This window comes from Amia ocellicauda, chromosome 6 (assembly GCF_036373705.1).
Source record: "Amia ocellicauda isolate fAmiCal2 chromosome 6, fAmiCal2.hap1, whole genome shotgun sequence".
Classification (NCBI taxonomy): Eukaryota; Metazoa; Chordata; class Actinopteri; order Amiiformes; family Amiidae; genus Amia; species Amia ocellicauda.
Genome location: NC_089855.1, coordinates 4,072,540 through 4,100,093, shown reverse-complemented (window position 1 = coordinate 4,100,093; position 27,554 = coordinate 4,072,540). Strand labels below are relative to the sequence as shown.

The following is a 27,554-nucleotide window of genomic DNA, read 5'->3' as shown; positions in this document are numbered from 1 at the left end:
TTTTATTATGCTTCTTGCATTTTTGATTGTTCTCCTCCTTGCTCCCTTTCCTCCAATGACTTGGAGAGGATCTGCAAAGAGGAGCGGGACAAAATCCCTCCTGAGATGTGTGCAAACCTGGTGGCCAACTACAAGAAACGTCTGACCTCTGTGATTGCCAACAAGGGTTTTGCCACCAAGTACTAAGTCGAAGGGGTCAAATACTTATTTCCCTCATTAACATGCAAATCAATTTATAACTTTTTTGAAATGCGTTTTTCTGGATTTTTTTGTTGTTATTCTGTCTCTCACTGTTAAAATACACCTACCATTAAAATTATAGACTGATCATTTCTTTGTCAGTGGGCAAACGTACACAATCAGCAGGGGATCAAATACTTTTTTCCCTCACTGTTGGAAAATATTGATATATTGATCAGTGCTTATTTATGTTAAATAATTAATCACCAGATGGTTTATTAGATGTTTTCTGGGGGAGGCAATAATTTAGTCCAAATATATTTAACAGGAATTATATTCTCACAACAAAGTTGTAGTAGTAAGTGTTGAGATGAATAAACTGGGCTTTAATGGATGTACTGTATGTCTTACTTGCTGAACTCCATGCTGCCATCTTCCTCTGCAAATCAGGTGGATAAGGGTGGGTACCATCCGGGTTATATGTGTGTGTGTGGTGTGCTTTACATTTATGATTTATGCCTTATTAATTGCTTAAGAGGTTTCATCACACATTACGTAAGCTGATTAGTGAATTAGTTAACCCTTTTGGAAGTGCCTGATGTAGTGGAAACGGTTCATGACTTACCAGTGCATTACTAGTGCTCCTTGTGCATTAGTTAACAATAATAGGGTCTTGATTAACACATATTGGAGTACCTGTGGTAAAGTGGAAACTGTCCATTCCAAAACAAGGATTTTCAAATGCTTATTAAGCATTGTTTTTAATGTTTTAATTTATATTTAATTTATTTACCAATACTGGTATAACTAACGCTGGGATTTAAAAAGTTGAATTTTTTATAGACAATTATATTTAATGTTTTTCATTTACAGTATTGCCATCTAAAGGAATGTACCTTAATGCATTTGTAGTTCATGTAAGTTTATGCATTTTAAAATCTGATTATTATTTATTTTGGATTTTCATGTTGATTCTCATGACAAATACTTTAGCATTGCCATTCAAATTGGCAGTAATTGTTGCGTGTTCACTTTGAGACATGTCAATTGTATAAAAGTTTAAACAGCCATCATTGTCTCAGTTTATGCCTTTTAATTGTTAATTTAATTGTGTCCCACCGTAATGGGTGCATTAGTTCAGGACACTAACCAGAGTGACTGCGCCACCTCAATTAAACTTAGTCGAGGAACTCCCCACAACCTCCCCACACAGGACCATCGGACCCAAGCACACCAATCAGACCACAGGTAAGCTTACAAACAGATTTATGATTATTATGCACACTATACACAGTAATACAAAAAGAAGCAGACAAAGTGACAGGACACATAGTCTGTAACTGCCTGGAAGATAAATCCAGAATAAATAGCAATTTCTAAAACAGTAAAAGAGACAATAAAACCTAAAATGCCTTTAATTAAAACTGTCGATCTGATATACAAATACTAAAAATACACTTTTGCGCTATACGGGTCTTCAATTCAGGTTCCAGTTGGCTCTCCTGGAATGGACACAAACACAAACAGTTTTGACTGTTTTAATTCTGTTCATTGTATTTTTTTCTGTAGTTCTAGGGAGGCGCCACTGGGCCAAAGAAGGAGCAGCACCAGCCAAACAACATCCTTATAAGCCACTGGTGTGCTCTTGGGGGGAATCAGGGATTAATTAGCAATTGTGCATGACATCCAAATATAAGCAAGAATAAAGAAAACCCATCATAACAAAGTTAAACCACCTGTTTAATACATTAAAAAAAAACAAAAAAAAAAGAAAACACGATTAATAACACTTGGTCCCGTCACCTCCCGTGAAACATAAATGGGAAAATATATTTAAAATATATCCAATATATATCTCATGTAAACCCATTATCTTCTGTGGCACGCATCATTTCACTGAGGGCTGAAAACATTCACTTGCTAACTGGGAAGATTTGTATCCTTTTCAGGGATTTCACCAAGTTGTCCCTGATCTCTTTAGTCCTCAGGCAGTAGATAATCGGATTCATGAGGGCTGGGAAGACATTCTGAATCACAGACCCCATAACACGCATGTCTACTGAGGTCCCAGGAATCCTGTAGGAGATATAGACTCCTGCGGATGTGAGGAAGAACACAGAGATGACCAGCAGGTGTGAGCTGCAGGTGGAGAAGGCTTTGGCTCTTCCCGCTGAGCTGGAGATACACAATACTGACTGGATGATCTTCACATAGGACAGCACAATGAAAAACAGAGGGATGAGAAGAAGACTCAGCACAACAAATAAGCTAAAGTAGCTGATTGAGAGAACATCTCCACAGGCCAGGCGTAGCACTCCAGCATAATCACAGAAGCATTGGAGGACTCTATTGGGTCCACAGAACTGCTTTGTGAGTGTCACACTAAAATCAAGGATTGGGCTCAGGAACCCTCCCAGCCAACAAACAACTAAGAGTTGCAAAGTGAACTTAACGGTCATCTTGGCTGGGTAGTGGAGAGGGTGACAGATGGCCACATACCTGTCATAAGCCATGAGCAGTAAGTTAAATCTTTCTATAGATGGTAGAGCCATATAGAAGTAGGTCTGGGTAAAGCATGCTGAGACAGAGACAGTATAAGAAGTGGACCTGAAGACAGCTAGCATAGTGGGTAAAGTTGTTGTACAAATTGTGATATTAATAATGGCCAGACTACATATAGTAAGGTACATGGGGGTGTGCAAGCTTCTGTCTGCAGCCACTATGCAAATAAGGAGAATATTCCCCAGTAAAATTAGAAGGTAGACAGTCAGGAACACAGCAAACAGGATGGCCTTGCTCTCTCTGTCCTGCAGTCCGGGGAAACCAACAATAATGAATTCACTGACCATTGATCCTGTGTAGTTTGCATCAGCCATGGCTGTTCTGAAAAACACCAGAAATTATGAGAAATCATCCTGCAGTTCAATAGAAGACATACACAATGTTTAAGACATGAAATAAGAATGTATTTCGGCAAGTAAAATAAAAAACATTATGCATTTACAAATACATTAAAATGAGTTTAACATCAGAAGAAAATCCCTCAACACTTTTTTTTTACCTCTATAGAATTCCCATGAATACAGATATTGAGCACAAAGTATTTCTAGTAAATGTAGTGTATGAAAATATATTTATGTTTTGTAAGGTGTCTTACCTCCAGCAGTGGTGGCTAACCTTACTTTGATAAGACCTTATGTTCCACTATTGTGCGCTCCCAGTTATTTTGCATCCACACTTTCTTTCAATGTATTTCTTACTTTTGTCTGTTCAATCTTTAATATTTTTAAAATACATTATTCTGCTAGTAATGTTGTGTCACACTTTGCAAACAAAGCTGGAAACAATAACTGATCCATACATGTTCTCAGACATAAAGCAGAGACATGTTCTCAATTCTGCAGCATCATCAAGGCTGTATGGCACAGTCCTTTCTTTTCAAAGCTTTCCAAACCCAGGTTTTATTGGAGTCAGATTAATCTGTTTAGTCTCATGTTGGAAACAGAGGGTCACTGGAGAATATGCCATCAAAGAAGAGGCAAAGAAACTGAAGCTTGAGTGTATAGACCATATGCTGTGTTCCTGGGGTTTATACTCTGTGACATGTTTAATGTAATCTCTCATATTGAACATGCTAGGATATTCACAAAGAGTGTAATAATGAAAGACAACACTGATCCGCTCTGAAGAGGAGTACAGCATACTTACTGACTCTGGCGGTCCAGTTAGACTGAAGTGCTTGATTGAGGACCTGAATTGAACACACACAGCTTTATACCAGATCCCAGTCCACTGGGGCTCTACAGGCTGGGACACAAAGGCAAATAAAACAATTAGTTCAACTCATTAGGCTGTAACCAAGGACTGAACATTTCTAAAGAAAAACACTGACATGGTGAACAGGAGACTTTTTGACCCTTTGACCTATTTGTTTAAGATGCGTCTTGGAAAGAAAAAAGATACAAGAGTAAACAACATTGTGTGAAGGGAGCTTCTATCAGTTCTGCATAACAGCTTTTCTACTGAGGAGTGTAGAGGCCACAGCTGTGTAGAGGACTGCAGGGAAACACTTTGATGGGAAAACAGACAGATTTCAGAAGATAATATTGTACTGTTTACAATATACCATTACCCCTCTATTGTATATTTTATTATAAGGGAGGCATCCAGTTCTTGCTACATAATACACACACAAAGTCTTCAGTTCTGTAGTTGCAGGCTGTTATTCCATGGTAACAGTCTAATGAACCAACACTAGACTGCCACTTGGTCAGAAGCTTTTTTTCTTGTTGTGTAAGTAAGATGGCCCTGGAAACTATGAGACCAAGAACAAGTGAACATTGTTTTATGGGCTGTGATGGGGTGAGTGAGCGCTGGCTGAAATTTACCCTCACAGAGGCTAGGGGCCTGTGAGCTGTCCTTGGATATCTTCAACAGACATGGCATGATGAGGAAGGTCCGTCTTGGGCTGAAGGTCCAAGGGTGCAATATATGTTGTGGGTTAATTGTATGTATGTGCTTTGGAATGTGTGAAATCAGCTAGCACTTTGAAATACCGATCACTGATTGGTGTGTGGCTGATTGTGGGGCTTTCCTCAGGATATAACAGGGGACATTCTGTTTCATTTGAAGTTGGTCCTTGAAAGGAGTAGGTGAATAAGGGAGTTGGGAAAAAAAAAACGAATACTGCTCTATATTCCCACAGAGGAGGTCTGAGAGATAGGAGGAAGGAACGGACATCATACCGAGGCATATGGCATGATTCCTTATTTAATTTAAGTAGTTTTTTCAGTTGATTGCACCTCCTTGATTTTTTTCAATTGTTTTAACAAGTGTCCTGTCATGACACTGCTGTTGGTGGGGGCTTAGTTGTCTCTCATCAACGTCGCCTGCTGCATCTCAATTTGGTGCTTTGCACCAAGTAGATAGACACACCTGCTGTGCTGCTACAGATGGCAATCAGTGCTCTGACCACAGCTTGGTTTCGGTTTTGGTTTAAGTTTCGGTTCACAAGTAGAGCCTTTTAAAAATAATAGTCGTGTTAATACAGTGTGTTATACACCGATCAGCCATAACGTTATGACCACTGACAGGTGAAGTGAATAACACTGATAATCTCGTGATCATGGCATCTGTCAGTGGGTGGGATATATTAGGCAGCAAGTGAACATTTTGTCCTCAAAGTTGATGTGTTAGAATCAGGAAAAATGGCCAAGTATAAGGATCTGAGCGACTTTGACAAGGGCCAAATTGTGATGGCTAGATGACTGGGTCAGAGCATCTCCGAAACTGCAGCTCTTGTGGGGTGTTCCTGGTCTGCAGTGGTCAGTACCTATCAAAAGTGGTCCAAGGAAGGAAAAGCGGTGAACCGGCGACAGGGTCATGGGCGGCCAAGGCTCATTGATGCACGTGGGGAGTGAAGGCTGGTCCGTGTGGTCCGATCCAACAGACGAGCTACTGTAGCTCAAATTGCTGAAAAAGTTAATGCTGGCTCTGATAGAAAGTTGTCAGAACACACAGTGCATCGCAGTTTGTTGCATATGGGGCTGCGTAGCCGCAGACCAGTGAGGGTGCCCATTCTGACCCCTGTCCACTGCCGAAAGTGCCTACAATGGGCACGTGAGCATCAGAACTGGACCACAGAGAAATGGAAGAAGGTGGCCTGGTCTGATGAATCACGAGTCCAAGGTGTTGACTTGGCCTCCAAATTCCTCAGATCTCAATCCAATCGTGCATCTGTGGGATGTGCTGGCCAAACAAGTCCAATCCATGGCGGCCCCACCTTGCAACTTACAGGACTTAAAGGATCTGCTGCTAACGTCTTGGTGCCAGATACCACAGCACATCTTCAGAGGTCTAGTGGAGTCCATGCCTCGATGGGTCAGGGCTGTTTTGCCGGCAAAAGGGGGACCTACATAATATTAGGCAGGTGGTCATAATGTTATGGCTGATCGGTGTATTATCTGACTGCTAGATGTGTTGTTTTCTTGTCCACAGGGCTATTCCCTGCACAGTAGGAGCGTCAGCAGCGGCAGTAAAATCCAGTCTTGGCCACCCCTCACCGTGCCCAGGAGTTCTGGGTCGTGATTCAGAACGCCGTGGACTGTCTCCAGCTCCCCTGGTCCTCTGATCCCACTCTTAGGCTATAGCCAGGTGAACTCCACCATCGCTGCGGTTGTCTGCCTATCTCACCATGATGCGTCACGGGGCAAGGGCGACTAGGCACGCTGCACAGCATGCACCCCCTACCCCTCCTGCACCACGGCCCTCCAGCAGTCTTTGGCCAGCCATACACCTAGCAACTCTCCAATTGGCAAACTTCACACCCAGGACTCCTGGGTGGTCCAAATTATATCAGTTGGCTAGCTGCAGTTTCAGACATGTCCACCCCTTTTCAAAATCACCGTTCTCTGAGGCAGCATGAGGAATTTTATTCCCCATACTTCCTAGTGCCCAAGAAATATGTCAGTTTCTGCCCCATCTTGGATCTGAGGTGTCTGAACCGCCACCTCAAGGTGGCATCTTGAAGTGCAACATAGCCCAGGCCATCAAGCCCAGTGACTGGTTAACCTCGGTGGATTTGAAAGATGAATACTTTCACATCCCAATTGTGCAGGCACACAGGAAGTTTCTCTGCTTCGCCTTCGAGGGTCAAGCTTTACTGTTTGGTGTTCTTACTTTCGGCCTGTCGCTAACCCCCCACACTTTCTCCAAGTGCATGGACATTGTGTCAGCACCCTTGCGTTGCCTAAATTATCTAGATGACTGGCTGGTCTGTTCTCACTCCAGGGATCAGGTTCAGAGCCACATGAACCTGATTCTCTGCCTTTGGGTCAATCAAGATAAGAGCTGCATAACGCCAACTCAGCAGGTACAGTTCCTTGGACTTCGCCTTGATAAGAACATAAGAACATAAGAAAGTTTACAAACGAGAGGACGCCATTCGACCCATTGTGCTCGTTTGGTTTCCATTAATAACTAAGTGATCCAAGGATCCTATCCAGTATATTTTTAAATGTTCCCAAATTTTCAGCATCTACCACATTTCTGGGGAGTTTGTTCCAGATTGTGACTACTCACTGTGTAAAAAAGCATCTCCTGTTTTCCGTTTTGAATGCCTTGAAGCCCAATTTCCATTTGTGTCCCTGGGTGCGTGCGTCCCTGCTGATCTGGAAAAGCTCCTCTGGTTTGATGTGGTCGATGCCTTTCATGATTTTGAAGACTTGGATCAAGTCCCCACATAGTCTCCTCTGTTCCAGGGTGAAAATGTTCAGTTCCCTTCAGACCTGGAATAAGTCTGGTTGCTCTCCTCTGAACTGCCTCTAGAGCAGCAATATCCTTCTTGATGTGTGGTGCCCAGAACTGTACACAGTATTCCAGATGAGGTCTAACTAGTGCATTGTACAGTCTCAACATTACTTCCCTTGTTTTAAATTCTACACTTTTGACAATATACCCTAGCATTCTGTTTGCCTTTTTTATTGCTTCCCCACACTGTTTGGATGGAGAAAGTGAGGAGTCCACATAGACTCCTAGGTCTTTCTCATGTGATACTTCATCTAGTTCTATTCCTCCCATAGTGTAATTACAGTGGACATTTTTGTTACCTGCGTGTATTACCTTGCACTTGTCTATATTGAATTTCATCTTCCAGGTGTCGGCCCACAACTGAATGTTATCTAAATCCCTTTGAATAGCCTGTGCTGCTGAGATTGTATCTGCTGAGCCACCTATTTTAGTTTCATTGGCAAATTTGACAAGTTTCTAACTATCCCAGAGTCCAGATCATTAATATAGATTAGAAAAAGCAAAGGCCCTAGTACTGATACCTGTGGAACTCCAATGGCAACCTCACTTCAGTTAGAAGCGACTCCTCTAATCGACACCCTCTGTTTCCTAGACATCAACCAGTTCATAATCCATCTACTTACATTACCCTGAATGCTTACAGCTTCCAATTTGAGGATCAGTCCTTGGTGTGGATCCTTATCAAAAGCTTGTTGAAAATCTAAGTATATCATATCATATGCTTTCACCTGATCTACAGCTGCAGTTGCATGTTCAAAAAATTATAATAAATTAGTAAGACATGATCTGCCTCTTCTAAACCTATGTTGACTATCTCCAGGAATATGGTTTTCATTAAGATGCTCCTCTATTTTCTGTCTAATAATTTTTTCCAACATTTTACAGGTGATGCAGGTGAGACTGATTGGTCTGTAATTTCCTGGCTCAGTTTTGTGCCCTTTCTTGTGGATTGGTATGACATTTGCTGTCTTCCAGTCAGTGGGCACATCCCCTGTTCTAAGTGTCATTTGGAATATTTGAGTTAGCAGCCTATAAATAATGTCCCTCATTTCTTTAAGTACTGTTGGTAATATACCATCTGACCCAGGTGATTTGTTTGTGTTTAATTCTGCTAGTCCCTTTAGTACCTTCTCCTCATTTATCCTGATCTCTCTTAGGATTTGACTGCACTGATTGTTAACCTGTGGCATGTTATCTGTCTTTTCTTTTGTAAAAACCTCTGTGAAATACTCATTTAGAACATTTGCTACATCTTGTTCGTTTTCCAAGATACTTCCATTTTTGCCCTATCTGTTTCACTTCCTCCTTTATTGACCTCCTGTTGTTGTAGTATTGAAAAAAGCTCTTTGCATTAGTTTTAGCTCCAAGAGCTATGTTTCTTTCTATTTCCCTCTTAGCTTTCCTGATCCCTTTCTTAAGATCTCTTTGCAGCTCAACATATTCTATGTATTTTGTTTCGTCTCTGTCCCTTTTGTATGCGCTATACAACATTTTCTTTCTCTTGATATTTTTTTGCATACATTTTGGCCACTGTTTTTTGGTCCTCAATTTGCTAAGTTTTGGTACACATTTCTCCTGGGCCTCAAGTAGTATATTCTTAAAATAAAATCAATAAAATGATTCCATTGCCATGCTCGTCACACTGGCACCAGAGAGAGTTGCCTCCATACACACGTGTCTCTCCCTCTTCCGACTGAGAGCTCGTATCGGGGTGTCCCTTTGCCAGAGGCTGCTGAGCCTGCTAGCGGCTGCATCACAGACCATCCACGTCAGCCTCCTCCAATTGAGGCTGCTGCAGTGGTGGATCAGGTCTTTACGTATGCATCCTCACCGTGATCGAGCACGCCAAGTCCCAGTCAGGAAGGAAGGTGCTGTGTTGGCAGTGGAGCACTCAGAATTTTACCCTCTGTGTGCCCCTGGGGCCAGTCTGAGTGAACACATACTCTTCATCGTGCTCTATCAGGCAAAGAACCTCTTCCCCAATCATAGACATTCCTATTAACATCCCAATGAGCTTGCTCTTGGTCCAGACTTGTGCGTTAACGCACATATTCCTCTCCTTGCACTCACAGTAGAAGCCGGACACGGGCGGGTGGTGGGACACCACCGAGACCGCTCAGGAACCCTGATTAACATGGTAGCTCACATGTGGCCACACTGTCTCCTCTATGCGTTCCCACCATTCTCCCTTCTCTCTGTGGTCCTGGAGGAGATCAGGAGAGAACAAGTGTCGATTCTGTTAGTAATGCCCCAAACCTGAGCTCCCTCCTGAATGGAGAGCCCTGGCATCTCCCAGTGTGAGAAGACTTGTTGTCCCAGGTGCAGGGCATGCTCTGGCACCCCAACCCAGGCCTGCTCCAGCTCTGGGCCTGGTCTGTGAGTGGGATCACTGAGTGGGATAACCTGGGTCCTGTCAGCCGCGGTAGTAGCCACTATTCAGTCGGCGAGAGCTCCCTCTACAAGGTCGCAGTATTCCTATCACTGGCAGATGTTTCGCAACTCGTGCAAGGACAGAAGTCATGACCCAGTTAATTGCCCCATCGGGGTCATATTACAATTTTGAGCTGTTGAACCAGGGTAAGTCCCCGTCCATGCTCAAAGTGCATCTAGCGGCCATCTCCGCATGTCATGTCCGGATTGATGGCAAGCCCCCTGGGTCACATTTCCTGGCTTTGCAGTTTCTGAAGGGAGCTCGATGACTACAACATCCTCGCACCCCTTCACTGCCCACATGGTGCCTTGATATAGTGCTGGATGCACATTCCCAAGCCCCATTTGAGCCACTTGAGCTGAGCTGAAGCTAGTGTCAGTTAAGACTGTGTTTTTGCTGGAAATTACCTCTGCAAAACGTGTGAGTGACATACATGCCCTGTCTATACACACATTGTATACCCATTTTGCGGGAGATTGCTACAGGGTCATGCTATGGCCTAACCCTGTGTTCCTTCCAAAAGTGCCGGTCTCCTTTTCATGTCAACAGACCTATTGAGTTGATGACTATTGTGGAAGAAACTCAGTCTTCAATCAGGTTGGAACGTTCATTGCAATGCCTTTATTACATGTGACGTGGAGAGGAACAGTCAATCAAGAAGATTCCAAAGTTGCTCTGCCTTCATAGAAAAAGTCAGAGGCTTTTATACACAAAAGTCAAAGGTCTGGTTATAATTAGAAAGTCATTACTATGTTATCTTAAAAGCTAACTAAGCAGAATATATATAATTATAGGACAGAGTTAATAGGTCAACAATGGATTGGAGAGCAGGCACTTAAATCATGCTGTTTGATAAATCATGCTGACTCCAAGATTATCATAGTGAATGAGATTGTAAGATATTATTTGTTAGAATATATTTTTCTATGGGAAATTCTATACCATCTGGTTTGGTAGAGGAAACAGACCTCCTCCCTTTTATCTGGTAGCCACTGGTAGCCTCTGGTAGCCCCTGGTAACCTTATCTGTATGTTCAGAAGACCAGAAGGGACCTGTCCTCTGATTGGCTCCTAGCCAAATTCGAAATGACCCCCACTTCTAAATTACTTTAGCATAAGGCACCCACGTCATGGTGGTGGCAAAATGCTATTGGTTGGAAGGAAACCTTATCAAAGGGAAAACAAAGACAATTTTAGTTTTCTTAACTTCTTCATCCTGCAACGAGACACAACAAGAGAGGGCTGGAGGGAGAGAGAGAGAGAGAGACACCGCTGCCTACATGACCAGACTGAACTAAGGTGTCCTGTGAGGAGAAAGAAGAAAATGGGTATTATCTGTTTCTTTCTGTAATCCAGCAGAAGCTTAATATTACTTATTTTCAGTAATATAATTGAATGATATTAGTTTCCTATTTTTGTCAAAATAAATGATTATTGCACATCTGTGACTTGACCGCATCTTCCCTCTAAAAAGAATCTTAAAACGGAAACCAATTGACCTATGAGTTTTCAGTTCAACTATTTATTTAGATTGACTGAAAAACCAAGCATTCAAAATTCTCTTACAAGATCAAACTACCTTCTGGCCTAACCTTATCTTTCTTAAGTATACAATAGAGAAAACAGGTGTGAGAAAAGGAATTTCTAACTCTAACTTTCCTTCCACACTTTCTATCTTCCTCCCTTCTTTTCGGAGCAAGAGTCGGCTTCACCTGCTCTGCCCTGTGCGGGTCCTCAGGTGCTATTTGGAACGCACTAAGGATATTTGGCGCTCCGACCAATTGTTCGTGTCCTATGGAGTGTGGACACAGGGCCAGGTGCTTTCAAAGCAGTGCCTCTTGCATTGGATGAGTCCACTAGGACCCCGGTGCCTGAACACCTGGTGGCCCACTCGACTTAAGGCATTGCCACATCCTCCTGCATTACACAGGAGGTGCATGAGCTGGCTCCTGCACCCCACAGTGTATATAGTTCATTTGGAATGACATTGTAGAGCTTATTGTGGCCTCTCTCCTACCTGTACTAGTAGTGCAACTAGCCAGCTGTGTATTATCCTGCAGGAACAGGGGTCCACTGCCACATTGTCACGTGGAGGGCATAAGAGTTGCTCTATTGCCCCGCACTGTATATTGTGCAAGTAGATTGCGACCTCGCTCCTAGCTGCACTAGTAGAGTAGCCGGCCTTGTTGTTGTGTAAGCGGAGGGCGTAAGAGTTAACCTATGTAGCCCTGCTTTGTATATGTTAGTTGTAGACAGTTCCCAGTTAGAGCATGACTGTGATCCTCGCTACTGGGCAACCCAGGTGTGGCCGCAAGGGACCCCTGTGGCCCCATAGAGGTACACCTCGGGCAGGCTGCCTCATCAGCTCGCTGCCTCCTCCCTTTGCGACAGTTTTATTATACAGTAACCCTGTCCTACAACATTATGTTTCACACTCAGTTTACAGAATAATGTCAGGGTCACAAACGTATACATCACCTTTGGCTAGCTGTAAGCATTACATTTGCAAAAGTTAATTTACACAACATTATAGATAATCAGGGGTCTGTTCTTCGTACGTGGATGAACAAAGTCAGGTTAAATTGATTAAGTTATTTTAACTAACAGTTATCTGGGATTTTCAGTTCTTCCAACCCACATATCGGATTTAAATAGCTCATTAGCTCAGGACAGACATTGCTCATCGAGAATAAGTGCACATTCCTGTTTGGATTTCAGAGGATGCTCAGTGGCACCGAAACTATGATTTGCCGATGGTAAAAGAGCGTGATGCCTATTTCAGCACTGCAGGGTATGAGGAGACAAAGGACATAATATTGAATAATACTGCAAATACTGCTGAAACTACAATAGCCAGCAAAGAAGTCTGACAAACAATAGCAATAGCTCTGTGTTGAAAAATGTATTAATACTTTTGCCATCTATATTATTTCTAGGCTGTTGGAACTTGTACTGTGTTTGATCTTGCTTCCAGCCTATTTGAATGTAATACAAAATACATATGTTCATCTGAAATTAAGCAGTACATTATATTAAAAGTTTATTGTGCAAAGTTTGAAATGTAAACTTAAGTGATTCAATAAAACTGTCTTATAAACTAAATAAATCCTGCAATTTCACTGAGGTAAAATATGTAATATACTTGACATTTGAAAAAATGGAGGCATACATTCAGAAAATAAACATATTAAATACAACATGTGTATAGGCATGTTTTGTTTGTTTGTTATGTGTGTGTGTGTTTAACTCAAGACAATGATTAATAATCTGATAGTCTGATGATTTAAATACTTTGCATTTCTTCAGGATAATTAATATTTATTATAGTTATTCGATTATTACTGTGTAATGTGTGTTGTCCCAGGTTCAATTTTATATTAGTGATTTTAAAATATTAATGCTGTTTCAGGATCAACCTACTGTGTTTGTCCAGGAACATGTATAACTTCCTGATCTTCAAATATTAATGTTTGTAGGAGCCAATTTATGTATCCATATACATTTATAATATTATGTTTTGTTTATATTTCTGTATGTTGCATTTATAAGGATATCTGCAAGGATAATTCAACTAGTATTCATTTTTGAATTAGATAATTAATGTAATTAATAATTATTATTATGTAAATACATAGTGATGAAATAGTTCAGGAAGATGAGGGGTTGACTGACTAGTTTGAAATAGATAACCCACTTTGCTTTTTTCTCCAGTTCACCATGAATGTTGTCCTTGGTGATGGCCTAATGAGTTGAACTAATTGCTTTAATTGCCTCTGCTGTACAGTCTGCAGAGCCCCAGTGGACTGGGAGACAGTATAAATCTTAGCCCAGTGTTACAACATAACTGTATAGTCAGAGTCAGTAAGGGTCTTTTACTTCTTTTTTTTTTCTCCTGCTCATGCCACTGATTACATGTGGATCAATTTAAGGATGATATAATGTTTTAATTTTGTTTGCAGGGGGTGTGCAACCTCTGCTGTTATTGAATTAAGTTACATTTTCAAAATTGTAATTAAATTGTATTCTTCCTTAACTTGCTTTTGTTGTTCCTGAATTTGACTGAATATTGTTTGCAGAATGATATATTTTAAAAAGTTAAAAATTAAGATTTAAAGACATAGGATACATATTTAAAGAAAACAAATGTGGTTGCATTATAACACTGCACAATAGTTGAACATTAATGATAGTGACTACAGTGACTAGTTCTATGGCATTTCAAGGTAAGGTCAGTCACCACTGCTGAAGATAAGACACCTGACAAATACATTTTTACAATGTGAAGACCAGACAAACAAAAACCTTCACATTGACTGCTCAACAACAAGGTAGGTTTATGTCATTTTAAATACTCTCGTCAGTAAAATTATATAGCGTACATTATACAATTTGAAGAAGAGTTAAACAAACTGAAGATTAACTCCTTTCATTGTATTGATACATTTCTGTATTTCCTATCAGAATACATTGTCTCATCATGTCTTACAAATTATATATATATATATATATATATATATATATATATATAATGCAGGATCATTTCTGGTGTTTTTCAGAACAGTCATGACTGATGCAAACTATACGGGATCAATGGTCAGTGAATTTGTTATTGTTGGTTTCCCCGGACTGCAAGCCAGAGAGAACAAGGCCATCCTGTTTGCTGTGTTCCTGACAGTCTACCTCCTCATTTTACTGGGGAATCTTCTCCTTATTTTCATACTGGTGGCAGACAGAAGCTTGCACACCCCCATGTACCTGACAATATGTAGTCTGGCCATTATTGACATCACCCTTTGTACAACAACTGTACCCACTATGCTAGCTGTCTTCAGTTCTAGTTCTCACACTGTCTCCTTTGCAGCATGCTTTACCCAGACCTACTTCTTTCATGCTCTTGGTTCTATAGAAAGCTTTAACTTACTTCTTATGGCTTATGACAGGTATGTGGCCATCTGTCACCCACTCCACTACCCAGCCAGGATGACCATTAGGTTCACTTTGCAACTTATAGTTGTTTGTTGGCTGGGAGGGTTCTTGTGCCCAACCCTTGCTTTTAGTCTGGCACTCACAAAGCGGTTCTGTGGACCCAATAGAGTCCTCCAATGCTACTGTGACTATTCAGGAGTGCTACGCCTGGCCTGTGGAGATGTTCTCTCAACCAGCTATGTTAGCTTATTTGTTGCACTAAGTGTTCTTCTCATCCCTTTGTTTTTCATTGTGCTGTCTTATGTGAAGATCCTTCTGTCAGTATTGCGAATCTCCAGCTCAGTGGGAAGAGCCAAGGTGTTGTCCACCTGCAGCTCACACCTGCTGGTCATCTTTGTGTTCTTCCTCACGACAGCAGGGGTTTTCATCTCCTACAGGATTCCTGGGACCTCAGTAGACCTGCGTGTTATGGGGTCTGTGATTCAGAATGTCTTCCCTGCCCTCATGAATCCGATTATCTACTGCCTGAGGACTAAAGAGATCAGGGACAGCTTAGTGAACACCCTAAAAAAGAGCAAAATCTTCCCAGGTAGCAAGTGAAAGGTTTCAGCCCCCTGTGAACTGATGAGTGTCACAAAATATGTTGTTTTCCTAATCCAGGGATCCTGGATGGATTTACATGAGATATATATGGGGTATATTTTAAATATATTTTTGTGTGTATGTGTCACGGAAGATGACGGGTGTTATTAGGTGTTATTAATTGCTACATTTTGTGTGTTTTTTAAAAGAGTAGTGCTTTCTTATGAATAGAGTTTTCTTTGGTGCACTTGTTGCATATGAGGATGCTGCTTGGCAACAGGCTTCCTCTGTTACCTAATGTACACCTGTCCTTAATTTTGTTATGTAAAGGTGGGGTTTAAAAGGAGAGGGAAGAACCTGGACAGAGCGGAAGGGGAGAGCAATGAGTAAGCAGTGGACAGTCTCTTGGGTTGAGTTGGGGTGCAGAGGTAGACAGTGTGACCGGTCAACAGCTGGGGTTTGGAGCTCCGGTGGGCTAGAGAGATCTGAGCTGGAGTGCCTAAGAATGCAGTTGCTGTTGCCTTGTGTTCCCGTCTTCTGTCGGTCAAACACCCACTCCCGAACTGACATGGATTGACAGTAGAGAAAGAGCATGGCTTGGCTGGATCAGGGGGCAGGGTGGCCGGCAGCAGTCAGTGGTGAAAGGGCGGGGAGTAGAAACACCCGTCTTTGGTTCAGTGGAAGAGTGTGTGCATGAGAAACTGTGCCACTGACCCCCAACAGAGGACCTAGGAATGGGTGAAGGGAAGGGACTAAACTATTGTTATGTTGTAAATAGACTGAGAGAGATAGGACTTTCAATGTATTACTTCTCGGTTTGATTGTGATTAAAGAGAAGGGGATTGAGGTTTAACATTGATTAGAAACTTAATTATTGTTGACTCCTTGCCCTCAATCTCAGTCATGTTATGGTATGGGTGTGTTTTGATTTGAATGACTGAATATGATTTTTACTTCCAAGTCCATTCTTCTGTGGTTGCTGCAGGAGTAAAGAATCTGTTTTGGGAGGTATGAGAAATGGTGGGTAGTGATGAGCAGCATAAGCTCTTTGTAAAAGAGATTAATTGTTGTTTTCAGCTGATTCATGCCTATGTATTCCCAATGCATGTGTTGTGATCATTCTTTGCTATGATAATTTGCAAAAATTAAATTCTAACCAGACAAACTGGCCTGTATATTATTATTATGAACAGTAGTCTCACAGATGGCCATAATCACCTTTTTAATTCTATTTTTCCTAATTTATCTCTATATTTACTTGTTTATGGTACTTTATTATTGTGTGTTTCTTATTTTGTTTGGTTCTAATTATCTATTTTGATTGATGTATTGGTTATGATTTGGATTTATTTTCACTTTATTATTATTTGCACTTGTGTTTCATTATTCTCTTTGCCGAGTTTCACGATCAGAAGCACATTCCCAAATGGATCCACCCCCATTCCCCTACTGATTCCTGTTCTGAAGACTTGTGATATTTAACCAGTGTGTGAGAGTTTCGGGACTTGACGGGAGGTGGAACAGACTGGACTGCCTGTTTCTGGTGCCTTTTTCACAGCTAGGTCTGCAAAGTGATTCCCACGGGTGCGCGGGCATTCGTCATCAGAGAGACTCTGATGAGCTTTCACTTTTACTACTGCTACTTTTTCTGGGAGGTGTGCTGCCTGAGCTAGGGATATAAAATACTCATTGTTTTTGATTACATCTCTTGCTGTCCTTATAAACCCTCTACGTTCCCAGGTCACCATATAGTCGTGTACTACAAATGCATTGCAACTGTCAGTGAAAATCTACGCCTTTCGCTATTTTTAGTGACTCTGTCAGTGCCACGAGTTCTGCCACTTGGACTGAACAGTGTCCTGGCAGGAATCCAGATTTTACGATGGTGCAATCATCCAATACCACCACCCACCCAGTGTGGGGGACTCCATCTATTATTTTCCTGGATCCGTCAACATATAGTTCCAAGTCAGGGTCTGTGAGGGGGTTTTATAGGAACCGACTGTGGTCCTCCTGTATCCACCAGCATTAAACACTGCCAGCCCCCTAACAGTGCGGTTATGTGGAGGCGGGGATCTTCCCCTGTACCGACCTTGGGGACCGAGGCAACCTATTTCCTATTTAATTTCTCTGTCAGATCTCGGATGATCTGCAGAAGCTCTGCATTTGACTACTCTTACTGCCAGAAGGCCTGTGCAACAGGCCGTGGGGGGGGCTGGCCACCATCTACCACACAGACCTGCGCCTGTCTACTAAGCCATTAGACAGCTTCACATCTTTTGAAATTCACCAGGTAGAACTTAGGCTTAATCCACCTCTTCAGCTTATAGCTATTTATAGGCCACCAGGCCCCTATTCCTTTTTTATGACCGAATTTAGCAATCTCTTATCTGACTTAGCTATACACTATGATAAACTCATTATTTTGGGGGATTTTAACATACATATTGACATTAAAGACGACCCCCTCACTGTTAGTTTCTTGTCCCTATTGGAGTCTGTAGGCTTCACTCAGCATCTTCACAATCACACACTATTGCTATTCATAAATTCACTACTCTGTTGCCAAATGCTAGCTTTATCAAAACAGGATCTGTAGATGAATTATTAAAGAATTTCAACAATACACTAATTAAAGCAACAAAACACTCACCATGGTTTAACGAGGTTATCCCCCCCAATTTCACCTGTAGTGACTTTATGGATCATTTCAATAACAAAGTTAACGGCATTAGAAAACAGATACAGATACAGGAAACATACACAGATACTATAGCCGACACATGCAGTCCTTCACAGCCCCTGCCTACGTTGGACTCGTTTAACGTAGTAAATCACCAGGAATTGGTCTCCTTAATTACTAAAATGAAAACAACAACCTGCGCACTAGACCCTATACCCACTAAACTGCTAAAACAATCTCTGCCATTAATTATTCATAGAATACACAATATTATTAATGTCTCATTATCCTCAGGATCTGTTCCTGATTCGTTTAAAATAGCTGTAATTAAACCACTTCTTAAGAAATCCAGTGTCGACCCAAACCAACTTAAACACTATCGACCTCAAACCTTCCCTTCTTTTCTAAGGGTCTAGAGAAAGTAGTTGCAAACCAATTGCAAGCTTTTTTAACTGATAATCATCTTTATGAAAAATTCCAAATCAGGCTTCCGTTCCGGCCATAGTACAGAAACAGCCCTGCTAAAAGTATTGAATGACGTGTTTCAGTCCTCCGACGTAGGGCACGCCAGTGTTATTATTTTATTAGACTTAAGTGCGGCTTTTGACACAATCGACCACAAAATCTTGATACACCGCTTAGAAAAGCGTATTGGCCTATCTCGCAATGTGCTGTCATGGTTTAAATCATATCTGTCAAACAGACTCCAATATGTACAGATTAATGAGAACCACTCAAATTTAACTGAGGTTAAGTACGGAGTCCCATAGGGCTCAGTCCTCGGACCTATACTTTTTTCATTGTACATGCTCCCGTTAGGTGATATCATTCGACGACATAATATTAACTTTCACAGTTACGCAGACGACACAATTATATCTGTCAGTAAATCCTAACAATACCATAGACCTAGAAAAACTAATTTGCTGTCTGTCTGAGATTAAAACATGGATGACATTTCTTATGCTTAATTTTGACAAAACAGAAGTCCTAATTTTAGGAGACAAAAATCGAACTGTTCATCATGCACTAACAAAACTGAGTAATGATAACTTTAATTTCTCCCCTAAGGAGATGGCATGAAACCTGGGTGTCATCTGTGATCATAATCTATCCTTTGTCGAGATCTTCCTTCCTCCAGCTCAGAAAGATTGCTAGACTAAGACAATTCCTCTCGTTACAGGACACTGAGAAATTGATACACGCATTTGTTATATCTAGATTGGATTACTGTAATGCCATTCTGTCAGGCAGCACAAACAGAGCTATTTCTGCACTTCAGTTAGTCCAAAATGCTGCTGCAAGAAACCTAACAAAAACTAAAAAACATGAACACATCATTCCAGTATTGGCTTGTCTTCACTGGCTGCCTGTGCACTACAGGATAGACTTTAAAGTTCTCTTATTAACATTTAAAGCACTAAAGGGACTGGCACCTCCCTACCTAAAAGATCTCCTATTTGAATACCCTCCAGGTCGGCCATTGAGATCACAGGAAGCCGGTTACTTAGCACTCCCTAAAATATACAAGAAAACCACAGGTGGTAGAGCACTCAGTTATAGGGCTCCGAAGCTGTGGAATGATCTTCCAGCCAATGTAAGAGATGCCCCCTCTGTCTTAGCCTTTAAATCTGTTCAGTCTCTGTTTTTCTAGCCCATAGTGCCGCTGGTGTACCATGGACATGCAATTGCACAACTGTCTTTGGAAATGTCCTGCACTGCTTGACCAGTATCTGAGCACGACTGTCTTCTTGTCTTCCAGCAACAGCCCCCTCCGAGGGTCCAACGAGGCACCTTGTCCCCCACCATGGAAGTCTGATGAGGCACAACCCACCCCAGAGGCACCCCACCACGGAGGGTCAAAGGGGCATCCACACCCAAGGTCTGATGAGCCATCGCAACCCAAAGTCTGTTGATGGTCCAACCCCCCCACCCCCGATGGCCAGCGAGAGGCCTCCTCCAGAGGGAAGACCACAGCCAGCAGCACCGATAAAGAACTTTCTGATCTCCTTGCTGCTGTAACAACTATACTCCCTGGAGGGAAGGCAGCCATTAGGCCTGGGCCCTAAGCCGTGGACCCCCAGAGATTCATTTTCTCCTACATGCCATCCATAGGAGTTTTTTGTTTTTCTCTCCTCTGTGCCTAAATGGTTTATTTACTTACATGTTCACTCACTTTATTCTATATCATGTAAAATGTTTACAGGTCTATATTTTATTTTATTGTATTTATTTAGCTGTACATTTGTTGTATGTTTACCAGTCTGTAAAGCGCTCTGTGGCTACCCTGCGAAGGGTGCTATACAAATAAAAATTGATTTCCTTTCGGCTGATCAGGGTTTGTTTTGGCCTGATTCCAGGATGCATTGTGTCCGCACCCGCATTCAAACACTTATCTCTGGTGTGCCCTGTACTCCCACAGAAAGTACACTTAGGGTGGGTTGATGTAGACCAGCAGTCTTTAGCGACATGTCCTATTGTTTCCGCAATTCTAACATTTACCTCCATTTTGGGTTGTGGCAGATACACAGATATAGCTGCCAGAGCATTTATTTTAACAGGTGTGTTCTACACAGTTGCATGGACTCACACACGAAGTTGGTTGTGTGGCTGAGTCTTGCAAGTGGATGAGACATAGCAGGAGTGGACTGGGGCATGGGAGTATGCTAATCCAGTCTACATGTGTTTTGTGGACTTGAAGAAGGCATATGACCATGTTCCCCGGGATGTCTTGGGAGGTGTGGGAGGTGTTGTGGGAGTATGGGGTGCCGGGGCCGCTTATGCGTGCCATCCGCTCCTTTTATTCCCAAAGCGAGAGCTGTGTTCATCAGGGTTGTGGTCAATGCAATTTAAATTTAAATTCATGATTCAAATCTTATACTTTTTTGAATTGATAAATTCAAATTTGAATTCTTAATGATTTATTTCATGAATTGGAATTGTGATTATTTTAATTGGAATTGAATTAGAATTTAGAAATTTTAAACTGGAATTGAATTTGTAATTGTCAATATCTCTTACTTCAGAATTTTAATTGGAAATGCTTTTCATGTGCCTTGTTTTGACCATTTTACCATTTTACCCTTTTTAATCCATTATGAATCCTCTATAATGATGTATTATCTGTTCTTAAACTATTTTATTTTATGGGAGAAATATCAAATTGGAATTGAGTTTGCAGAATTGATCCGAATTTGGAATTGAGATTAATTGAATTGAAAAGGAATTTAGGAAAGTGTTTTGGATAATTAATTGATTTGATTGACCGACATGCACTTGAGCGTTTCGCTGCTGAGTGTGAAGCAGTTGGGAGATGAGAATCAGCACCTCCAAGGTTGTGGCCATGGTTCTCTCTCGGAAAAGAGTGGATTGCCCGCGCCACGATAGGGGGGAGCAGCTGCCCTTAGTGGAGTTTAAGTACCTCAGGGTTTTGTTCACGAATGATGGAAAGGGGGAGCGTAAGATTGACAGGTGGATTGCTGCAGCGTCTGTAGTATTGTGGGCGTTGTATCGGTCCGTGGTGGTGAAGCGGGAGCTGAGTCCTCGGACAAGGCTCGTGGTTTACATGTCAATCTACCTCCCCATCCTCACCTATGGTCATGAACGTTGGGTAATGACCGAAAGGATGAGATTGCGGGTGCAAGTGGCGAAAATGAGGTTTCTCCGCAGGATTGCTGGACTCACCTTTTGGGATAGGGTGAGGAGCTCAGTAATCCGGGAGAGCCTCGGAGTAGAGTCGCCACTTCTCCGGATCGAGAGAGATGCAGCTCAACCGGGCACGTCCCACTGGGCGGAGACTCTGATGCCGACCCAGGGCACACTGGAGGGATTATATCTACAGGCTGGCCTCGGAACACCTGGGAATCCCCCAGGAGGATCTGTAATCTGTTGCTGGGGAAAGGGAGGTCTGGTCTGCCCTGCTTAGTATGCTGCCATCGCAACCCTCACCAGGACAAGCAATGTAGAAAATGGATGGATGGATGGACTGGATTCCCCTCGTCTTCATCAACTTGTCCAGCCAACTGGATGAGTTTCTCCAGGTTGAGAGCCTCGTCTTGGCATGCAAGCTCAGCTTGTAAGTCTTGGTGCAGTGCCCGATGGAACACTGTGATCACCAGCCCGATCACCCCATCCGCTGCTTGCTGCCAGGATGTGGAATTTCAGGGCATAATCCACAGCAGACAAGGGGCATCTCTCCCTTCTGCTGGGTGGTGAAAGACATCCTGAAAGTGAGTAAGGAAGGCAGTCAGGGACCTTATCATCTCACCTTGTTGCTCCCAGACAGCAGAAGCCCACCTTTCCCGGTCAGGATGGTGACAATGAAGGCAATCTTAGTCTACTCGGTGGGGAAGGACGTGTACAGGTGCGTGAAATACAGCGTACATTGTAGTACAAAGCCCTTGTAGTGGTATGGGGAACCATCGTATTTCATTGGAACAACAGGAGTGGCAGCAGGAGCCAGAGCAGCCATCACCAGGGAAGCAGGCAGTTGTGAAGGTAGGCGCTTGAGAAGGGCAGTCTCAACTTGCTGGAGCATCCACTCATGCTCACTGAGCATGGCCGCCTAGGTGGAGAGGGTGGTCAGCACCGCAGGGCCCATGAGTGGCGAAGTTTTATGTCACGGTCTGTGGGGCTGGAGAGGACCCAATTGTGGGGCGAGGTAGAGCTGATCAAACAAGCGTGGGTCAGATACCGGTGAGACAGGGCAAACAAAGGCAAGGCAAGACGTGGTCATGGTCATAAGCAAGGATCGGGCGATCAAGAAAACAGGGAATCGGAGGAAATCCAAGGTCGTGGTTTAGAGGTAAAGTTGCAGGTCAAGGATACAAAAGGTTTTACAAGGCACAAGGAAACTGCTCAGAAATGTAGATAAACTGACAAAACTTTGCAGTGAGTGAGAGTCAGGGAGGGGTTTATAAAGGAGAAGCAGAAGATGGAGAGCAGGTGTGTGGTGAGTAATCATAGTGCTTGTTTGTTAAGATTGAATGAGTGATTGATTGAAGCTGGAAGAGGTGACTGGTATGAAGGGGCGGTGGCAACCTCTAGTTGGGAACTGTTGAAGTGCTTTCGACTTTGACACTATCCTCTTTCTTTTATAATTTCTTCTCAATTGGTATTGAAGTTTCTTAGTAATTTCACTCCATATGCAGAGAATCTGAATATACCAAACATTAAAAAAACAAAACAAAACTCGCATCGATGGCCACAAGCGGGCCACAAAGTAACCTTTCACGTGTTCTCATGTGGCCTGTGGGCCACCTATTGGGGACCCCTCCCATTGCCATTTCTGGGGATTGCACTCTGCCAAGAGAGGGAAAGAATATGGGACCAGAGCTATGGGTTTTCTCTGAAGAGAGGGGTTAGAAAGGGAATGGAAAGGGGCAGAGTGTTTGTGAGAGTAAGAGGCAATCAGAGGTGGAGTCAAGATGGTTTTCATGGGGTGGTGGTGGTTCACCCCATGTCCCTGACTGCCCGGGTCCTATCGAGCAGCGAGCTGGTACTCCGCTCACCCCACGAGGGACCAGGCCTACAGCCCACTCCAACTTCGGCCAACAGCAAGCAATGTGTTCAAATATGGTAATGAACACCTCAGGGACGTCCCTCGGTCCCATCTTAGGGATCTTCAAACTGGCCCAGGCTGTCTGCAGCTGCTCCAGTGTTAGGAATAGAGGGGCATGTCATCCGCACAAGCGAGTCTCTGGTGTGCTGCTACTGTGCCTGCAGTTCATCAACACTGGTCAGTTTAGTAACCATGGAAGTTTGCATTTCTGCTGCTCAAGGAACCCGACTTGCAGAGGTGCCCTGGGAACTATCCAAAAGAAATGAAAGAGATATTTAAATAAGGAGAGGCGCAGCTATAGTGAGAACGCTGATTACCATCTCCAGCAGCACAGTAGGTGCATCCAACTACATGGTGCAAAGCACCTAAATGAGACACAGCTGCCGACGCTGATGAGAGACAACCTATCCCCCATCAACAGGTGTGCTGTTACAGGGCCGACCTGTCACATAAACCATTCAAATGATATGTTGCAAATCCGGAAAAATAGAATACTACCTATTAAGATGGGGGATGGGACAATGCTTGTTACCATGAGTAATACTTGAACAAGTTTTCTAACTTAGCAGCTTGTCTCTCAGGCAGACCCTCCCTCTGCCTGCAATATGTAGTACAGCTGAACTAGTTAAAGCAGGCAGAGGGAGGGTCTCTGCCCCATGGTCACATGCAAATGTCCACTTTGGGATATATATTGCACAACTACAACTTGAAAGCCCATAAAACAACTTTCACTTGTATTGTGTCTCAAGGTTTTCAGGGCCATCGTACTCACAATGAGAAACAAAAGCTTCTGACAGCCTGGTGTTGGTGTATTAGACTGTTACCCTGGAGTAACAGCCAACTACAGAACTGAAGACTTTTTGTGTGTATTATGCAGCAAGAACTGGTTACACTTGTGATACAATATACAACAGAGGGCCCGTGGTATATTTTAAACAGTACAATATTACCTCCTGAAATGTGTCTGTTTTCCCTTTGAAGTGTTTTCCTGCACTCCTCTACACAGCTGTGGCCTCTCTACGCTCCTCAGTAGAAACAATATCCTGCAGAACTGATAGAAGCTCCCTTCACACAATGTTGTTTTACTCTTGTATCTTTTTTCTTTCCAAGACACGTGTTAAACACATAGGTAAAAAGTTCAAAAAGTCTCCTGTTCACTATATCAGTGTTTTTCTTTAGAAATGTTGTGTGATGTGAAGTTAAGTCCTCAGTGACGGCCTAATGAGTTTAACTAATTGCTTTAATTGCTGCTGCTGTACAGTCTACAGAGCCTCAGTGGACTGGGAGACAGTATAAATCTTAATGCGGTGCTTCAGAATAACTGGATAGTCAGACTCGGTAAGTGTCTTGTTCTCCTCTTCAGAGCAGACCAGTGCTGCTTTAGTTGTATGACCTTGCTGTAGTTGTTATTTATTGTGACAATACTGTTTGCAGAATAATATATTTTAAAATGTTGAAAAATATCAGATTTCAAGACATACACATACAATAAGATATACATATGTAAAAAAACACAATTTGTTGCATAATAACTGCACAATAGTGGTACATTTATGATAGTGACTTGAGTCACTAGTTACATCTCTGCTGGCATTTCACAGGTAAGTTCTGCATCGTGATTGGGAAATTAAATTCTATAAAAACAGTAAAACATATTTTGGGGGATATGTCTCTGATGATTAACTCCATTCATTGTATTTGTTTTTATGGGGTTTTATTTTGTACCAGAGTACATTATCTCATCATGTCTTAGTTAAAACCTAATATTTATATATATATATATATATATATGTCTTATTTTGCATTGCAGGATCATTTCTCATGATTTTTTGAACAGCCATGGCTGATACAAACTACACGGGATCAATGGTCAGTGAATTTGTTATTGTTGGTTTCCCTGGACTGCAGGACAGAGAGAGCAAGGCCATCTTGTTTGCTGTGTTCCTGACAGTCTACCTCCTAATTTTAGTGGGGAATCTTCTCCTTATTTGCATACTCGCAGCAGACAGAAGCTTGCACACCCCCATGTACCTGACAATATGTAGTCTGGCCATTATTGACATCAGCCTTTCTACAAACACTGTACCCACTATGCTAGCTGTCTTCAGGTCTACTACTCATACTGTCTCTTTCACAGCATGCCTTACCCAGACCTATTTCTTTCAAACTCTGGTACCTACAGAGAGTTACAATTTACTGCTCATGGCTTATGACAGGTATGTGGCCATCTGTCACCCTCTCCACTACCCAGCCAGGATGACCGTCAGGTTCACTTTGCAACTCATAGTTGTTTGTTGGCTGGGAGGGTTCCTGAGCCCAATCCTTCCCTTTAGTCTGGCACTCACAAAGCGGTTCTGTGGACCCAATAGAGTCCTCCAATGCTACTGTGATTATTCAGGAGTGCTACACCTGGCCTGTGAAGATGTTCTCTCAATCAGCTATGTTAGCTTATTTTGTGGACTGAGTATTCTTCTCATCCCTCTGTTTTTCATTGTGCTGTCTTATGTAAAGATCCTTCTGTCAGTATTGCGTATCTCCAGCTCAGCGGGAAGAGCCAAGGCTGTGTCCACCTGCAGCTCACACCTGCTGGTCATCTCTGTGTTCTTCCTCATGACAGCAGGGGTCTTCATCTCCTACAGGATACCTGGGACCTCAGTGGACATGCGTGTTATGGGGTCTGTGATTCAGATCATCTTCCCTGCCCTCATGAATCCGATCATCTACTGCCTGAGGACTAAAGAGATCAGGGAAAGCTTGGTGAAAACCCTGAAAAAGAGCAAAATCTTCCCAGGTAGCAGGTGAAAGGTTTCAGCCCCCTGTGAACTGATGAGTACCACAAAAGATGTTTTCATAATCCAGGGGTCCTGGATGGGTTTACATGAGATATATATGGGATATATTTAAAATATATTTTTGTGTGTAATCCCTATTGAAAATGCATATCAGGACCTCACAATATATTTTGAAGATATAAATACATATATAGAGTACAGACTTAAACCTATTTAAAATATATCACAGAAAGATCCAATTTGGTTATCAAATAGATAGCGTATCAATAGGACATAAATAGGAACACGAGTGGATCTCTTGAGACTGAGGAACCCCATGAGACAGGAGAGAGCAGCTACAGGCCAGCAATCTGTTTGAAAAAGGTCATTTAAATGTGTTTTGTAGCAGTATTAGTTCTTTGTATTAGAGATTAATTGTTGTTCTAAGCTGATTCATGCCTATGGATTCCCAGTGTATCTATTGTGATCATTCATTGCCATGATCATTTGCAAAAATAAATTTCTACCCAAGTAATAAGTAATCTGGTGTGTATATTATGATTATAATAATAGTATTATCTAGTGAAAGTATTATCTGTATTCCCCTCAGTAGCGGTTGCTTGAGATCATTTGTAAGACTCCTGGGGCCGGTTGCACTAAAAAGGTCTTACTTTAAGTCTTAGCCTTAGTCTAAGTCATGTGAAATTGGACTTACATAAGACCTTGCGATAAGACCGTTGCACAAAACAAAACCCTGCGGGTCCTGCGTTAGCCCTGGCCTAACAGATGTTGCTAAGCAGCAAAGTCTGGTCTTATTACTTTTGTGAAAATGGGAAAAAATGTCTGCTTGTAAAGTAAAAAATATAAATTGCACCGAAGATGAAAAACTTGTGATAGTTGAGCAACTAATCATAAGAAAACTGATACATTTTGGGGGAAAATGCTGACAAAAATAAAGTCTGGAATGAAATAACACAAAACACAAATGCCATCAACCCCGTCGCAGTGCGCACTCTAAATGTATTTTTAAATTAGTTTTTAAAAGTACTTTGTTTTACTTCACTGTTTATTTTATGTTTAAATACAGTACAATCAATAATATAAAGTGTATACT

At 42.2% G+C, this 27,554-nt stretch overlaps 3 protein-coding genes across 3 annotated transcripts; 2 read left to right on the top strand and 1 right to left on the bottom strand.

Annotated features, from left to right (window-relative positions):
* Window positions 1–2,093: 2,093 nt before the first annotated feature.
* LOC136751734 (olfactory receptor 6N1-like) lies at window positions 2,094–3,056 on the bottom strand. Its single transcript, XM_066707527.1, has 2 exons — window positions 2,946–3,056; window positions 2,094–2,744 (listed from the first exon to the last, which is right to left on the bottom strand). Exons 1-2 carry the CDS (start codon window positions 3,054–3,056, stop codon window positions 2,094–2,096), a joined length of 762 nt encoding a protein of 253 aa, XP_066563624.1.
* Window positions 3,057–14,481: 11,425 nt separating this feature from the next.
* On the top strand, window positions 14,482–15,444 carry LOC136751733 (olfactory receptor 6N1-like). The gene has a single exon (XM_066707526.1). It carries the CDS (start codon window positions 14,482–14,484, stop codon window positions 15,442–15,444), a length of 963 nt encoding a protein of 320 aa, XP_066563623.1.
* A 10,064-nt stretch (window positions 15,445–25,508) lies between these two features.
* On the top strand, window positions 25,509–26,471 carry LOC136751732 (olfactory receptor 6N1-like). The gene has a single exon (XM_066707525.1). The coding sequence runs from the start codon at window positions 25,509–25,511 to the stop codon at window positions 26,469–26,471; it is 963 nt and encodes a 320-aa protein (XP_066563622.1).
* Window positions 26,472–27,554: the final 1,083 nt, after the last annotated feature.

What these genes read in the sequence shown, in the direction of transcription:
- LOC136751734 (XM_066707527.1), bottom strand. Translation starts at nt 3,056, where the DNA reads ATGGCTGATGCAAACTACACAGGATCAATGGTCAGTGAATTCATTATT. An exon ending in TGTTTGCTGTGTTCCTGACT is followed by an intron (nt 2,745 to 2,945) that starts GTCTACCTTCTA and finishes TGCTTTACCCAG; the next exon opens with ACCTACTTCTATATGGCTCT.
- LOC136751733 (XM_066707526.1), top strand. Translation starts at nt 14,482, where the DNA reads ATGACTGATGCAAACTATACGGGATCAATGGTCAGTGAATTTGTTATT.
- LOC136751732 (XM_066707525.1), top strand. Translation starts at nt 25,509, where the DNA reads ATGGCTGATACAAACTACACGGGATCAATGGTCAGTGAATTTGTTATT.